Below are 16,881 nucleotides of genomic sequence, written 5' to 3'. Positions count from 1 at the left end.
GGCATGTTCTTCTCCTTCCGGAAGAGAAAGATGAGGTCATGCATTCATGCCAATAGTGCCTCTCTGCCATACTGTAGTGCTTCAGCGGGGATTCCATCTGCTCCCGTAGCCTTGTTGTTCTTAAGCTGACTTATGGCTTTTTCTATGGCTGGGGTTTTGCTGAGGTGGTGGTGGGTAACATGCTGCGGGATGGAATCGAGGACACTCGAGTCAAAGGAAGAGTCTTGTTTAAGGAGATCTTCGAAGTGCTGCCTCGGTGTCCTTGATGAGTGTCTCCCCATTATTGGCCAGCAGTGGGGTGGGGCTTTGGGTGCTTGGGCCGTAGGTGGCCTTGACTGCGGTGAAGAATCCTCGCACATCATGGCTGTCGGCCAGTTGCTGTATCTCCTGTGCTTTCTCCACCCACCACTGTTCTTTAGGTCGCAGGTTTTTTGTTGGACCTCTGCCTTAATCTGTCTGTAATGCTGTTTTGCTGCTCTCGAGTTGGGTTGTTCTTTTAGGCTCAGAAAAGACCTGCACTTGTGATGTATTAGCTCTTGGATCTCCTGGTCATTCTCATCAAACCAGTCCTGGTGTTTCCTGGTTGAGTGACCGAGCGTCTCTTTACAGACACTGGTTATGGAGGCCTGAAGGGCAGACCAAGCGCTGTGGGCATTCTGCCTCTCGGGGTCATCAAGGGTCGCCTGGTTAGCTGTGAGGTGCTGACTGTATAGGGCTCTCTTAGCTGGGTCTTTGAGTGCCCCGGCATTACTTTTTTGCGGCACTGCTTCTGCTGCCGTTGCCGCTTTGGGGCTATGTTTTTATTGATGATGGAACAGATTAAGCGGTGGTCTAAACAGATTAGCTAGCAGTCATCAGCTCCTGTCATGGCACGGGTGATGTGCACATCCTTGCGATCCCTGGCTCAGACGATGACATAGTCGAGCAGGTGTCAGTGTTTGGAGCGAGGGTGTTGCCACGATGTCTTGTACTTGTCCCTCTGGCGGAACAAGGTGTTGGTGATGACAAGGTCGTGCTCTAGACATTTTGTCAGGAGCAGGGTACCGCTGGAATTGGTTTTCCTTATACCCTCTCTGCCGGTCACGCCTCCCCAGAGGTCTGTGTCCTTGCCGACCCCGGCGTTGAAGTCGCCGAGGAGGATCAGTTTGTCATCCGTAGGGATGCGGGACAGGGATTTTTTGAGGCTGGAGTAAAAACCTTCTTTGATCTCATCTGTCACATCGAGTGTTGGGGCATACGCACTGATGACTGTGGCACATTGATTCCAGGATAGGGTGAGTCGGAGGATCATGAGACGTTTGTTAATCCTGCAAGGGGAGTCTCAGGCGGTCGACCAGCTCGTTTTGGATAGCGAAACCGACTCCGTGGATGTGGCGTTCTTCCTCTGGTTTCCCTTTCCAGAAGAAGGTGTAACCTCCACCGTGTTCCTTGAGTTGGCCTTCCCCTGCCCGCTGGGTCTCGCTTAGGGCGGCGATGTCGACATCGAACTATGACAGTGCGGTGTTCCGGTCTGTTGCTGTTGGAGTTGTCCATGAAGGTCCTGACGTTCCAGGTCCCGAACTTCATGCTAAAGGAGTGGAAGCTGCCTGTGTCTGAGATCTTTTAACGTGACGTGGTTGTTGCACACCAGCTACCACACGGGCTTAGCTGAGCAAGGTCTTGGTCCAGTGGCAAGGGGGTCCAAGACAACTGGAGACTAGGCACTGCTGTATGGGCCTAGTTGCCTACGGTGGGATGCGGGCCGTAAGCTCGCCGCTGAGTAGCGCCCTTCGGTGCAAAGGTAGGTGATCCAAGGTTTGACTGGGGGCAGGCATTAGGAAGGTCAGTGGTCCATTTTTTGTAGTACAGTCACTGTGGTAATATAGGAAACACAGCAGCCATTCTGTGCACAGCAAGAGCCCACAAACCACAATCAGATAATGACCAGATCATCTGTGTTAGTGCTGTTGGTTGAGATTGAATTACTCATCAGAAAGACGGAACCTCTGACAGTGCAGCATTCCTTCAGAGTGTCAGCCTGATTTTGTCCTCAAGTCTGTGGAATGGGACGTGAACCTTCTGACTGAGTCACCCCTCAATTTTCTATACTCGAGGGAATACAAGCCTACTGCATGTAAGCTGTCTTTGTAACTTAACCCTTTTAGCCCCGACATCAATCTGCACTGCTCCCCCTCCAAGGCCAATATACCTACACGATACTCTAGACCTGGTCTATCCACTTGTGGGAGAAATCAAAAATACGGGTCATAAATATAAGATGATCACTAATAAATCCAATCTGGGATTCAGGATAAATCTCTTTACCCAGAGAATGATTAGAAAGTAGAACTCACTACCACAAGGAGCAGTTGAAGCGATTAGTATAGATGCAATTAAAGGGAAGCTAGATAAGCACATAAGGGAGAAAGGAATAGAAGTTTATGCTGGTAGGTTTAGATGAAGTAATATGGGAGGAGGGAGCACCAACACAGGCACAGATCTGTTGGGTCAAAGGGGCTGTTTCTGCGCTGTAAGTAAGAACATAAGAAATAGGAGCAGGAGTAGGGCATACGGCCCCTCGAGCCTGCTCTGCCATTTAATAAGATCATGGCTGATCTGATCATGGACTCAGCTCCACTTCCCCGCACACTCCCCATAACCCCTTATCCCCTTATCTTTTAAGAAACTGTTTATTTCTGACTTATGTAATTCTATGTAAACGACTAGGGTAATGGTTTTTCTTTACCATGGGAGACACAGCTTGACTTGAAAGAAAGACTTTCATTTATATAGTGCCTTTCACAACCACCGGACATCTCAAAGCGCTTTGCAGCCAATGAAGTACTTTTGGAGTGTAGTCACTATGGTAATGTGGGAAACGCAGCAGCCAATTTGCGCACAGTTAAGGGATAAAAAATCTGCAAAAGGACATAGACAAGCTAAGTAAGTGGCAAAAATTTGGCAGATGGAGTATAATGTTGAAAAGTGTGAGGTCATGCACATTGGCAGAAAAAAAAATCAAAGAGCAAGTTCTTATTTAAATGGAGAAAGATTGCAAAGTGCTGCAGTACAGCGGGACCTGGGGGTACTTGTGCATGAAACACAAAAGGATAGTGTGCAGGTACAGCAAATGATCAGGAAGGCCAATGGAATCTTGGCCTTTATTGCAAAGGGGATGGAGTATAAAAGCAGGGCAGTTTTGCTACAGTTATACAGGGTATTGGTGAAGCCCTATGTAATTCTATGTAATGGTTTTGGTTTCCATATTTACGAAAGGATATACTTGCTTTGGAGGCAGTTCAGAGAAGGTTCACTAGGTTGATTCCAGAGATAAGGAGGTTGACTTATGAGGAAAGGTTGAGGAGGTTGAACCTCTACTCATTGTTACGTTTAGAATAGCTCCCCAAGACTGAATATCTTCAGCTCAAACTGTTGTGACCTTGGTCTCTTTATTGTAACTCAAGAGTGAGGAGGCAGCATGGCAGACTGCCTTTTATACCTGCTTGCTCAGGGTGTGCAGGTGACCCTTGGGTCTCCCACAGATGCGCCCCCAGGTGGCAAGTCTTACACATTGGTAATGTTTACATACATAACATCATTCTCCCCCAAAGTCTTATGTACAAGTTATTTACAAGTTGAGGCGATCCGGGGCTCTGCGTTCCCGGGTTGATCGCCTGAGTTGAAGTCCTGGCATGGGTGAGTCGGTCGAATCATTGCTGCGCTGCGGTATGGCTGGTCTGATCGGACTGTCGGGCATGGTGGGTTCTTCCTCGTGGTTCACCGCGAGGTCGATTGCTGGTTGGGTGTGTGTGGATCAATGATGGTAATGTCCTCTTCAAACTGTTGCTGGTTGCCAGTGAACTGCAGATTGGCCAGATCCAAGTGCGTTCTGCACGTTTGTTCAAAAGTTTGACAACAAATACTCTATTCCCCTCCTTGGCTAATACAGTGCAAGCAACCCATTTGGGACCATGACCATTGCGGTTCATGAACTCGTTGAATTCCGAGCTGGTGAAACATGGTCCATTGTCACTAACAAGGAAATCGGGCAAACCATGGGTGGCGAACATGGCCTGGAAGCTTTCAATGATGGCAGTGGACGTACATGACGACATTATTGTATATTCAATCCATTTAGAGTAAGCGTCCACTGCTACTAGGAACATCTTTCCTAGAAAGGGGCCAGCGAAATCTACGTGGACCCATGACCACGGTTTGGAGGGCCATGACCACAGACTCAGTGGGGCCTCCCTTGGTGCATTGCTCAACTGTGAGCAAGTGTTGCATTGGTGTACACATGACTCCAATTCTGAGTCAATGCCGGGCCACCAAACATGCGACCTGGCGATAGCCTTCATCATGATTATGCCTGGGTGGGTACTGTTAAGGTCTCGTATAAACGTTTCCCTGCGTTTTTTTGGCAAAATTACACGATTCCCCCATAGGAGGCAGTCCGAATGGATGGACATTTCGTCCTTGCGTTGGTGGAACGTCTTAATTTCGTCTTGCATTTCCCCTGGGACCGCCGACCAGCTCCCATTGAGGACACAGCTTTTTACTAGTGATAGCATCGCGTTCTGGCTAGTCCAGGTCCTGATCTGACGAGCCGTGATGGGTGACCCCTCGCTCTCAAAAGCATCCATTACAAGGAGCAAGTCTGCGGGTTGCGCCATTTCTATCCCGGTGGTGGGCAATGGTAGCCGACTGAGGTCATCCGCATAGTTCTCAGTGCCTGGTCTGTGGCGGATTATATAATCATACGCAGATAACGTTAGTGCCCATCTTTGGATGCGGGACGAAGCATTGGTGTTAATACCTTTGTATCTGAGAACAACAAAATGAGCGGCTTGTGATCGGTTTCGAGGTCGAACCGGAGCCCAAATAGGTATTGGTGCATTTTCTTAACCCCGTATACGCATGCTAATGCTTCTTTCTCAACCATACTGTAGGCTCTTTCAGCCTTAGATAAGCTTCTGGACGCATATGGAACTGGTTGTAGTTTGCCTGACCCATAGGCTTGCTGTAACACACAACCGACCCCATACGAAGATGCATCACAAGTTAGTACTAAACGTTTACTCAGGTCATACAATACAAGAACATAGCAGGTTTCTGGCCTTGTTAAAGGCTGTCTCTTGAGATTTACCCCAAACCCATTCGTCACCCTTGCGTAGCAATAAATGCAATGGTTCCAGCAAAGTGTTCAACCCCGGTAGAAAGTTATCAAAATAGTTGAGGAGTCCCAGGAACGAACGCAGCTCCGTCACATTCTGTGGTCTGGGTGCATTCTTGATGGCCTCCGTCTTGGAGTCCGTGGGTCTGATGCCGTCCGCCGCAATCTTTCTCCCCAGAAATTTGACCTCTGGCGCCAGGAAAACACACTTGGAGCGTTTCAGCCCGAGTCCCACTCTGTCCAGTTGCATGAGAACCTCTTCCAGGTTGTGCAAGTGTTTGGTGGTGTTGCGGCAAGTGATCAAGATGTCGTCTTGGAACACCACGGTGCGTGGAACCGATTTCAGCAGACTCTCCATGTTCCTCTGGAAGATGGCCGCAGCCGAACAAATCCAAACGGGGCATCTGAACAGTTCTTTGTGCGTGTTGATGCACGTCAATTTTTTCGAAGGTTCAGCCAGCTTTTGTGTCATATAAGCAGAGGTTAGATCCAGCTTGGTGAACGACTTCCCCCCTGCTAGCGTTGCAAACAGGTCATCCACTTTGGGTAGTGGAGACTCGGTTGATCGGTACCTTGTAGTCCCCGCAAATTCTGACTGTCCCGTTGCTCTTCAACACCGAAACAATTGGACTGGCCCACTCGTTGAACTCGACTGGCGATATGATCCCCTCTCGTTGGAGTCTGTTCAGCTCGATCTCAGCTTTCTCTCGCATCATGTAATGAACCACTCGGGCCTTGTGATGAACGGGTCGTACATCTGGGACTAGATGGATCTGCACTTTGGCTTCTGTGAAGTTGCCAATGCCTGGCTCGAATAATGACAGGAATTTGTTTAGCACTTGAGCGCATGAGGCGTCATCCTCCGAAGACAATGCTTTGATGTCGTCCCAGTTCCATCGGATCTTTCCTAGCCAGCTTCTGCTGAACAGTGTTGGGCCATCGCCTGGTACAATCCATAGTGGTAAATCATGCACAGCTCCATCGTACAATAACTTCACTGCCGCACTGCCAATAACTGGCATGAGCTCTTTGGTGTAAGTGCGCAGCTTGGTGTGGATCGGACTTAGTTTTGGCCTTTGTACCTTGTTGCCCCACAGTTTCTCAAAAGCCTTCTGGCTCATAATTGACTGATTCGTGCCCGTGTCCAATTCCATGGAAACTGGAATGCCGTTTAATTTGACTTTTAACTTTATCGGAGGGCTTTTGATGGTGAAGGTATGTACCCATACACTTCCTCTTCAGCCTCGGATTGAGTTGCCTCTCTTAGTCGTTCAGCATGATCCACGCCGAATCGGTCATCTTCTGCCGACTCTGCCATGTGGTGAGTCGCAGCACGTCTGCACATTCGCTGGAGATGCCCCATTGTTCCACAGCCCTTGCACACATAGTGCTTGAATCGACATTGATGGGCCCGATGATTATCCCCGCAGTACCAACACGGTGCTAATGGATTCGCATTCATGCCCCACGCCGGACTCTGAGTCATCCTACGCCTGGCCTCTGCGGGCGTGTTGGCCCTACCATGTAGAGTTCTGCCTGCTGAAGGCATTATTCTATGCACAGTACTTGCCGGTGAGTTCCGATGCTGCAATGATATCTGTTTAGTGTTATCGCTCGTGGACATAAAAGCCTGGGCTATCGTGATGGCCTTGCTCAGATCTAGGGATTTGGCAGACAGTAGTTTGCAAAGAATGACCTCGTGGCCGATTCCAAGCACAAAAAAATCCCTCAACACTTCCCCCAAAAATCCAGCAAATACGCACAGTCCCGCAAGGCGTCTTAGGTCGGCGACATAGCTCGCCACGTCCTGGCCCTCGGAGCGATGGTGCGTATAAAAGCGATTAAGGTGCCATTAAGATGCTCTCCTTCGGCTTGAGGTGTTCCAGAACCAGGGTGCTCAACTCTTCATATGTGTTGTCCATTGGTTTCGTTGTTGCTAGCAGATTTTTGATGAGGCCATATATCTTGGACCTGCAAATGGTGAGGAGAATCGCGCTGCGCTTGATCGCGGTTTCTGCCTTTTCTGACTCGTTGGCCACGGTCAAGACGCTCAATGAAGGCATCCCAATCATCACCCTCAACAAATCTCTCAAGAATACCAACGGCAGCCATAACTGCATGAAAGTTCGTGATCTGTTACTCGTCGCAAATTGTTACGTTTGGAATAACTCCACAAGACTGTATATCTTAAGCTCAAACTGTTGTGACCTTGGTCTCTTTATTGTAACTCCAAAGTGAGGAAGCAGCATGGTAGACTGCCTTTTATACCTGCTTGCCCAGGGTGTGCAGGTGATCCTTGGATCTCCCACATGTGCGCCCCCAGGTCTTACACATTGGTAATGTTTACATACATAACAATTTTATCGAAACGTATAAGATTATGAGGGGTCTTGACAAGGTGGATGCAGAGAGGATATTTCCACTGATAGGGGAGACTAGAACTAGGGGGCATAATTTTAGAATAAGGGGCTGCCCATTTAAAACTGAGATGAGAAGGAATTTCTTCTCTCAGAGGATTGTAAGTATGTGGAATTTGCTGCCCACTGGAAGCTGGGACATTGAATAAATTTAAGACAGATGGACAGTTTCTTAAACGATAAGGGAATTAAGGGGTTATGGGGAGCGGGCAGGGAAGTGGACCTGAGTCCATGATCGGATCAGCCATGATCATATTAAATAGCGGAGCAGGCTCGAGGGGCTGTATGGCCTACTCCTGCTCCTATTTCTTTTCTTATGGTCTTATAGATATTGGCCAGGACACCGGGGAGAACTTCCCTGCTCTTCTTCGAAATAGTGCCATGGGATCTTTTACGTCCACCTGAGAGAGCAGACTTGGTTTGACGTCTCATCTGATAGACAGCATCTCCGGCAGTGCAGCGCTCCCTCAGCACTGCACGGGAGTATCAGCCTGGATTTTGTCCCTGGAGTGAGATTTGAACCCACGACCATCTGACTCAGACGAATGTGCTACCCACTGAGCCACAGCTGACATGGTGCCCCTCCCCCCCCCTTTCCCCAACAACCCCTCATCCCCGAGCTGTGCTGAGGCATGGCTTCCAAAAAAAAAGCTTCCCACCACACTCCTTTTTGTTTTAATCTGGGAGCAAGATCATATAGAAGTAACTGGACAAACCAACCACAAATATGGTTGTACCACCAGACCCCGGGATGTGGGAAAACCAACACCTACCGTTGTAACCTGATTTTAATTAGCCCCTATCGGGACATCAATGCTCCCAGCACATTTAAACTGAATTTAACTTTGCTGTGGCCAATTTAACACCCAGTTGGGCGCTCCACATGAAAACAATGAAACCATTCCATTTTAATAACCTCGCAGATGTTTTCAATTTCTCTACATTAGTTATTCAGATTTTTTTTCAAAACATTGCTGATTGCTCCTGCTGTTTTGTTTCTTAATCTGTTTTGTGTAGCAGTTCTCTCTCACCAGGCTCATTTAGTCTTGATTGTTTTCTGACTGGATGCCCTAAAGGGTCTCGGGTTTTCTCTCTAACAGAGCCACTTAATCCGGAACCTCTAATACTTTCCCCGCCCCCTCCCTCTCTCACCTTCTGCTGATGGTGCTGATTCAACTGGCGCACACTTCCATGGTCCTCGATTTGTCTACCAGAACCTGACCCCAGCAGTCACCAACCAAGCAGGCTGTTCAACCAGGCTGTGCATTGTCGCCAAGCTCAGTCTGGTCCATACCCGCTGTTGATGATCGTTGCAGGTGATTAAGAATGGGAAGCCCAGCTGATTTTTCTATCCTTCCCCCCTACCCCCGTGACCTCCAGCTCGTGGGGGGGTGGTGGAGGGGTGGGTGGGGCGGATTTAAGGAGAAGAGAGAGGTAGCAAGACGAAGGGATTTGGAGCTTAGGGCCTAGGATGCTAGAGGTATGGCTGCCAGTGATGGGGCAAAGGAAATGGGAGATGTGCAAAAGGCCAGTATTGGAAGAGCGCAGATATCTTGGGGGGGAGGGGGTGCGGTTGGAGGCGGTTACAGAGATAGGGAGGGGCAAGGCCATGCAGGGATGTGAAAGCATGGATGAGAATTTCAAATTTGAAGCGTTGCTTAACCAGAAGCCAATGGAGGTCAGCGAGTACAGGAGTAATGGGTGAACGGGACTTGGTGCGAGTTAGGACACGGGCAGTTGGGTTTTGGATAAACTGAAGTTTACGGAGGGTGGAAGGTGGGAGGCCAGCCAGGAGAGTGTTGAAATAGTTGAGTCTGGAAGTAACAAAGGCAGGATGAGGGTTTCAGCAGTGGTCATTCCATTAGTGTGCGGGGTAGGGTTGGAGGAGGGGCATGGATCCTCTGAGAGTGTGACGACCCACAAAGCTCAGGTTGGCCAGAAGCCTCTCACACGTGGGAAGTTCCATTCTTTAATGTGGTGTCCTGGAATTTTGCATCCCACACTGTGGAATTTATTAGATGTGACTGACAAATGGTTCTGAGTATGCCTCTTCTGTTCAATTCCTCCCCCTCCTTGAAAATAAAAATAGCCAGAGCTATGCTCTTTTATGTATCAGCTGGAATTCAAATTGCTCGTGTAATCTTGATTGCCCATGTATGGCTTGGGAGTGTGTGCCATCAAAATGATATTCAAGTATGATCTTGCCAGAAAGAATGCAGCTGATAGTACAACTTTTCACCAAATCCCGGTGAGAAGTATGTAGAATCTACAGCACAGAAACAGGCCATCGGCACAAGCCTCCTCCCACCCTGATTGCCTCGTCCAACCCTGCCCCGTATTCCTCTAGTCTCTGCTCCCTTGTGCATGCACCAAGACTCCCCTTAAATACATCAATGCTATCTGCTTCAACCACCCCATGAATTTCACATCCTGCTGTGTACCATCTTTTGGTAGAGACGTTAAACCTCTCAAGGTGATGTAAAAGATCCCACGGCAGTATTTCGAAGAAGAGCAGGGAAGTTCTCCCCGATGTCCTGGCCAATATTTATCCCTCGACCAACATCACTAAAACAAATTATCTGGTCATCACCACATTACTGTTTGTGGGAACTTGCTGTGTGCAAATTGCCTGACGCATTTCCTGCATTACATTAATGACTACACTCCACTTCATTGGCTGTAAAGTGCTTTGGGAAGTTGTGAGGTTGTGAAAGGCGCTATTGAAATGCAAGTCTTTCTTATTTGCTGCCTGCCACTTGCTGATGTTCTGGGCTCACAAAGCTCCTAATATAGAAATGGATTGTGTGCAGTAAGAAAATCAACTGGGAAACAAAAGGAAGCTGAAGAATGTATTCGGAAAAGTCCAGTTCGGCCCGCAATGCCAGTTTTACGGCTTCCAACTACCTGCATTGGTTCAATACAGAGGTCTGTTCAAATCCAATCCCACAACTACATTCTTCATAACAATGTTGTGCTTTAGGCCGATTGACCTCTGAACCCAGCAAGGTCACAATGCAGACTGTGTTCAGTCTCTGCCAGCGCAGATTGCGTACTGACTTTCTGTTGCTAGGAGCCCACGGGACCACATTTGAAACTTGAACCCAAGTTGGTTCTTCTGGTTTCCTCCATTCATTCTGCTAAGATACTCTGTCAGAGGTCCATAGCTGTTTCAGCTGTGGCTTAGTCGCGTGCCTCTGATTCAGAAGGTCGTGGGTTCAAACACCTGGGGTGCTGCACTGTCGCAGGTGCCATCTTTTGGTGAGATGTTAAATCGAGGCGCCGTCTGCCCTCTCAGGTGGATGTAAACGATCTCACGGCACTATTTTGAAGAAGATCAGGGAAATTTTCCCCCTGTCCTGGCCAATATTTATCCGTCAACCAACATCACTTAAAAACAGATTATCTGATCCTTAACTCATTGCTAATTGTGGGACCTTGCTGTGCACAAATTGGCTGCCACATTGGGACATCCTGAGTTTGTGAAAGGCCCTATGTAAATACAATTCTGCCTTCCTGTCGGTTTGTCTGTCTTTTCCAGCAACATTGCATCAGCATCGCTGGCAAGGTCGGTATTTATTGTCCATCCCTAGTTGCCCTCTTGAAAAGTTGTTGTTGGGCCTTCTCCTTGAATCACTGCAGTCCGTGTGGTAAAGCTGCTCCCACAGTGCTGTTGGGTAGGGAATTCCAAGATTCTGAGCTAGTGATGATGAAAGAACGGCGATATATGTCCAAATCAGAATAGTGTGTGATTTGTCGGTGATGGTGTTCCTACGTACCTGTTGCCCTTGTCCTTCTAGGGGTAGGGGCCTTGGTTTGGAAGGTGCTGCCGAACAGGCCTTGGCGAGTTGCTGCAGTACATCGAGTGGATAGTACACATTGCAGCCACGGTGGGCTGATGGTGAAGGGATTGCACTTGGCATTGACTTATTGAAGGTTATTCAATGTAAAGGGGAAGGTGTTAGTGTTGTGAAGGATTAACTGTGGTTAAAACTGCAACAAGGCCCCTCTTTCCACATCTCTTCTAATATCTTTATAAAGAAAATCACCTCTTATACAAGGTCGGGGAGTGGGTGGGTAAGTGGAGCTGAGGCCACGGCCAGATCAGCCATGATCTTGTTAAATGGTGGAGCAGGCTCGAGGGGCTAGATGGCCTACTGCTGTTCCTAATTCTTATGTTCTTATGTTCTTTTTTTTCTGCAGGTGACTCCTCCTTCACATCGTCTCCCGGAACGCTTGCCAATTCGCCCTCCATCCATCACTAGCGAGCGTGAGACCTTCAGGCTGGAAAACACACAACGGAAACCTGCTGAGGAAACCAGCAAATGGACACGGGTCTCCGTGGCGGAGAGAGGTAGGACATCATCATTTGGTCTATTATGGATTCCCTTCTCCGACAACGTCATTCTTGTGTGTGTTTGAACTCGGAGCTGAGCAGGAGGTCCCCTTCCTTAAGTTGCCTGACTCCACCACTGCCTCAGCACATTTGCTGCTGAAACCCTCATCCATGCCTTTGTTACCTTCCGACTTGACTAATCCAATGCTCTTCTGACCGGCGTCTTACCTTCCACCTTCCATAAACTTCAGCTCATCCAAAACTCTGCTGGCAGCATCCTCACTCGCACCAAGTCCCATTCACCCATCACCTTTGTGCTCACTGACCTACACTGGCTCCCAGTCCGGCAAGGCCTTGATTTAAAAATTCTCATCCTGGTGTTGGAATCCCTCCATGGCCTCGCCCCTCCATATTTCTGTAACCTCCTCCAGCGCCACAATCCCCCCCCCCCCCCGCCCCCCGAGATATCTGCGCTCCTCTAATCCTGGCATCTTGCACGTCTCCGATTTCCATCGCTTCACCATTGGCAGCCGTGCCTTCAGCTGTCTAGGCCTTAAGCTCTGGAATTCCCTCCCAAAACCTCGCCACCTCTCTACCTCTCTCCTCCTTTAAGATGCTCCTTAAAATCTCTGACCAAGCTTATGGTCAACTGCTCTAATATCTCTTTATGTGGCTTGGTGTCAGATTTTATCTGATCGTTCCTGTGATGTGCCTTGGGACAAGTTACCAGGTTAAAGGCGCTGTATAAAAGTACATTGTTGTGGCCAGGACCTCGTGTAAACTAATGACATTTGCTGCTGTGTGATATCCGGATAAATGGAAAGGGCTTAGCTTGATTTTTGAAGAGAACCAAACTCTAGAGCTGGTTAATTTTGATGGAGAGAACGTGGATCTTTCGCACATGCTCAGGGTTACCAACCCTTCACGATTGTGCTGGAGTCTCCAGGAATTGAGGGTTAATCTCCTGGTCACTGCTGCAAGCAACCCAGGAGAACAATCATAGGGGCATTGAAACAAATTGCCGCCTTTCATTTTCCTTGAACAGATTTGTTTATTAGTTATAAAATTGTTGTTGAATGGGAAGAAGCCAGTTTGGCGAGGCGGGAGGTCATGTGATGAAACACATGGCAACTTGAGCTGACAACCCAGGGCATGCTCCAGAATCCAGCCACACTGGCCAAGTGCTGTGTGGGAAAATGTCATGGCCTGTGCACAGTGGAACTGGACCCGACAATGACCCCTGAATCTTCTCATTGGCCCATAGTGGCTTATCCTACAGGACCCAAAGTGTCAGCCGTGGCTCAGTGTGTATCTCTCTCCTCTGAGCCAGAGGTGCTGGAGCTGATGGGACACTGTCTCACTGTCCACTGGAGCTGATGGGACACTGGATCACTGTCCACTGGAGCTGATGGGACACTGTCTCACTGTCCACTGGAGCTGATGGGACACTGTCTCACTGTCCACTGGAGCTACTGGGAGACGCGTGGTGGACTGGCTTATTTTGATCTTATTGGGACTTGAAGTTGTGTCTGTACAGACAGCTGTTGTTGTATGTAAATAGTAAGTATCTGCAGATGGAGGAGGGGTCTGTAACCTGAGCTACCCAATCTGTGCAGGTGATTCACTGCAGTTATATTTAAACACTCTCCTCACTCACAAGTGTGTTGCACCTGTTTCTATGTTGGTCAAACATTGAAACACATCATCATTAAATTCTTTATTTTCCTGTAATGTCGCAACAAATCTGATTGTGCTGCTGGAGCTGCTCCAATCCCGGTGATTAACGGATTGCCTTTGAAATCAAACCTTTTATTGATCATTTTCCCTTTTGTGATAATATAAAATTAGGCCTGATGGGCATGCTCACATTCTTTCTTTCTCTGCTCTCTCGCCCTATCTCTCGCTCTAACTCTTTCTCTTTCTCTATCTCTATCTGTCTGTCTATGCTGAGGGAGTGCTGCACTGTCAGAGGTGCCGTCTTTCGGATGAGATGTTAAACTGAGGCCCCGTCTACCCTCTCAGGTAGACGCAATAGATTCTACGCCACGATTTGAAGAAGAGCAAGGGAGTCCTGGCCAATATTTATCCCTCAAACAACACTGAAACACATTATCTGGTCGTTATCATATTGCTGTTTGTGGGAGCTTGCTGTGCGCAAATTGGCTGCTCTATTTTTTACATTACAACAGTGACTATATTCAAAAGCACTTCACTGGCTGTAAAGTGCTTTGGGACATCCTGAGGTCAGGAAAGTCTTTTGTTCTGCTGGATATAGAGCCTTTTGTGATGGTGGATATAGATAATCTTTTGTTATGCTGGATATAGAGAGCCTGCCAATACTTTTGGTACAGTAATCATGCTTGACAAATCTTCTGGAATTTTTTGAGGATGTTTCCAGTAGAGTGGACAAGGGAGAACCAGTGGATGTGGTGTATTTGGACTTTCAGAAGGCTTTCGACAAGGTCCCACACAAGAGATTAATGTGCAAAGTTAAAGCACGTGGGATTGGGGGTAGTGTGCTGACGTGGATTGAGAATTGGTTGGCAGACAGGAAGCAAAGAGTAGGAGTAAATGGGTATTTTTCAGAATGGCAGGCAGTGACTAGTGGGGTACCGCAAGGTTCTGTGCTGGGGCCCCAGCTGTTTACATTGTACATTAATGATTTAGACGAGGGGATTAAATGTAGTATCTCCAAATTTGCGGATGACACTAAGTTGGATGGCAGTGTGAGGAGGATGCTATGAGGCTGCAGAGTGACTTGGATAGGTTAGGTGAGTGGGCAAATGCATGGCAGATGAAGTATAATGTGGATAAATGTGAGGTTATCCACTTTGGTTGTAAAAACAGAGAGACAGACTATTATCTGAATGGTGACAGATTAGGAAAAGGAGAGGTGCCATGGTACATCAGTCATTGAAGGTTGGCATGCAGGTACAACAGGCGGTTAAGAAAGCAAATGGCATGTTGGCCTTCATAGCGAGGGGATTTGAGTACAAGGGCAGGGAGATGTTACTACAGTTGTACAGGGCCTTGGTGAGGCCACGCCTGGAGTATTGTGTACAGTTTTGGTCTCCTAACTTGAGGAAGGACATTCTTGCTATTGAGGGAGTGCAGCGAAGGTTCACCAGACTGATTCCCGGGATGGCGGGACTGACCTATCAAGAAAGACTGGATCAACTGGGCTTGTATTCACTGGAGTTCAGAAGAATGAGAGGGGATCTCATAGAAACGTTTAAAATTCTGACGGGTTTAGACAGGTTAGATGCAGGAAGAATATTCCCAATGTTGGGGAAGTCCAGAACCAGGGGTCACAGTCTAAGGATAAGAGGTATACCATTTAGGACCGAGATGAGGAGAAACTTCTTCACCCAGAGAGTGGTGAACCTGTGGAATTCTCTACCACAGAAAGTTGTTGAGGCCAATTCACTAAATATATTCAAAAAGGAGTTAGATGTAGTCCTTACTACTCGGGGGATCAAGGGGTATGGTTAGAAAGCAGGAATGGGGTACTGAAGTTGCATGTTCAGCCATGAGCTCATTGAATGGCAGTGCAGGCTCGAAGGGCCGAATGGCCTACTCCTGCACCTCTTTTCTATGTTTCTATGTAATGGTATGTACTTGGGAACAGTGGCATCTACAGTAGATAGTCGGGGGTGGTGGGGGTGGGGGGGGGAGGAGGGTGGGTATTCACACCATGTGGCATGCCTCACAGCAAAGTGTGAAGGGTAGTGTTCGGGAGAATGGGTTTGTGCCTTATGTACTGTGTGAGGCTGGTGGATGTGATTTGAATCCTTCACAGGCTGTATTGTGGTGTCACAGCACCAACCAGTGGTCGAAAGCAGAATTGCACAGCAGGTGAACAGCATTTCAAAAATTGCTTATGAGTGTTTATGAGTGAGTGAAGAGGCTTAATAGCTGTAATATTTAACTATTGATCCAGTAGCTATATTTAGTGGCTTTCTGTAATGGTCTTCTGGACTGGGGCGTGCAGTGAATCTACAGATAACAGGCACGTGCTATGAGCTGATGTCCTTCCCCGCCCCCCCTCCCCCCCACGCCCCCCAGGACATTTGAAGATCTTGGTCAGAGCTCCTGACCTCCCATCACTGGACTCATGTGAGGAACTGGCTGAGTGAGGTTGGTTCTAAACGGTTGGCTTCCTGCGGAGTGAAGCCATTGCTGGTCTCGTCATGTCACTGAGTGCAAGGTGAAGCCAACCTCTGACTGGCTGCTCTCTTGTTCCTTTTCAGGCCCTGCAGGAGAGACGGGGAGCCAGGTTCTCATTGGCCCGAAAGGTGACAGCGGCTCTGGTTTCAGTACAGCCACTGCATTCAAAGGAGGAAAGGTACATGTGAAGTGGGCCTACCCAGAACAGGCTGCTACGCATTGGATTGCTTTTCCAAAATTAATTTTCGGGATGTGGGCGTCCCTGGTTATTGGCCATCCTTGGTGGCCCTGAGATTGTGATGATGGGACTTCTTCTTGAACTGCTGGTAGTGTTTTTTGATATAACTGAGTGGCCACTTCCAGAGGGTAGGTAAGAATCAATCACGTTGGTGTGGGACTGGAGTCACATATAGGCCCAGACCAGGTAAGGATGGCAGGCTTCCTTCCCTAAAGAACATTCATGAACCAGTTGAGTTAAATTATCGACACCTCCATGGTCACTTTCACTGGTCCCAGCTGTTTTTTGGGGTTGTGAAGACTGAGTGTGTATTGCCTGGAGGTACCCAAGGAAATCAATCTTGTATTCTGTTGAGCTGCTCGGGCTGTACCAGAGGCAGATGTAGGTTGACCAGCACTAGATGGTGCATTGAGCATGGCACATTGTTCATCAATCACTGGAATACCGACGTACGAAGAAAATGGCGGACAGGTATAGACCAGTCGGTCCATCGAGCTAGTCCCATGTTGCCATGGTGCGACTGAGCATCGTGACTCTCGATTGCCTCCACCGTTCCCCTGCCCCCGTCCTCCCC

General features: G+C 48.3%; 1 protein-coding gene across 4 annotated transcripts in view; it reads left to right on the top strand.

The window, feature by feature from the left end:
- The window catches only part of col18a1a (collagen type XVIII alpha 1 chain a), a 468,959-nt gene that overhangs the window by 304,437 nt on the left and 147,641 nt on the right, over positions 1 to 16,881 (top strand). For all 4 annotated transcript variants that reach the window (XM_070876137.1, XM_070876138.1, XM_070876136.1 and 1 more), the window contains 2 exons: positions 11,770 to 11,920; positions 16,153 to 16,247. In XM_070876137.1, the coding sequence (XP_070732238.1) occupies positions 11,770 to 11,920; positions 16,153 to 16,247 (246 nt within the window). The remainder of the gene's footprint in view (positions 1 to 11,769; positions 11,921 to 16,152; positions 16,248 to 16,881) is intronic.

Source organism: Pristiophorus japonicus, chromosome 3 (genome assembly GCF_044704955.1).
Source record: "Pristiophorus japonicus isolate sPriJap1 chromosome 3, sPriJap1.hap1, whole genome shotgun sequence".
In the NCBI taxonomy this organism is placed as follows: domain Eukaryota; kingdom Metazoa; phylum Chordata; class Chondrichthyes; family Pristiophoridae; genus Pristiophorus; species Pristiophorus japonicus.
Note: the sequence above shows the minus strand (reverse complement) of the source record. Positions and strands in the feature narration are given on the sequence as shown.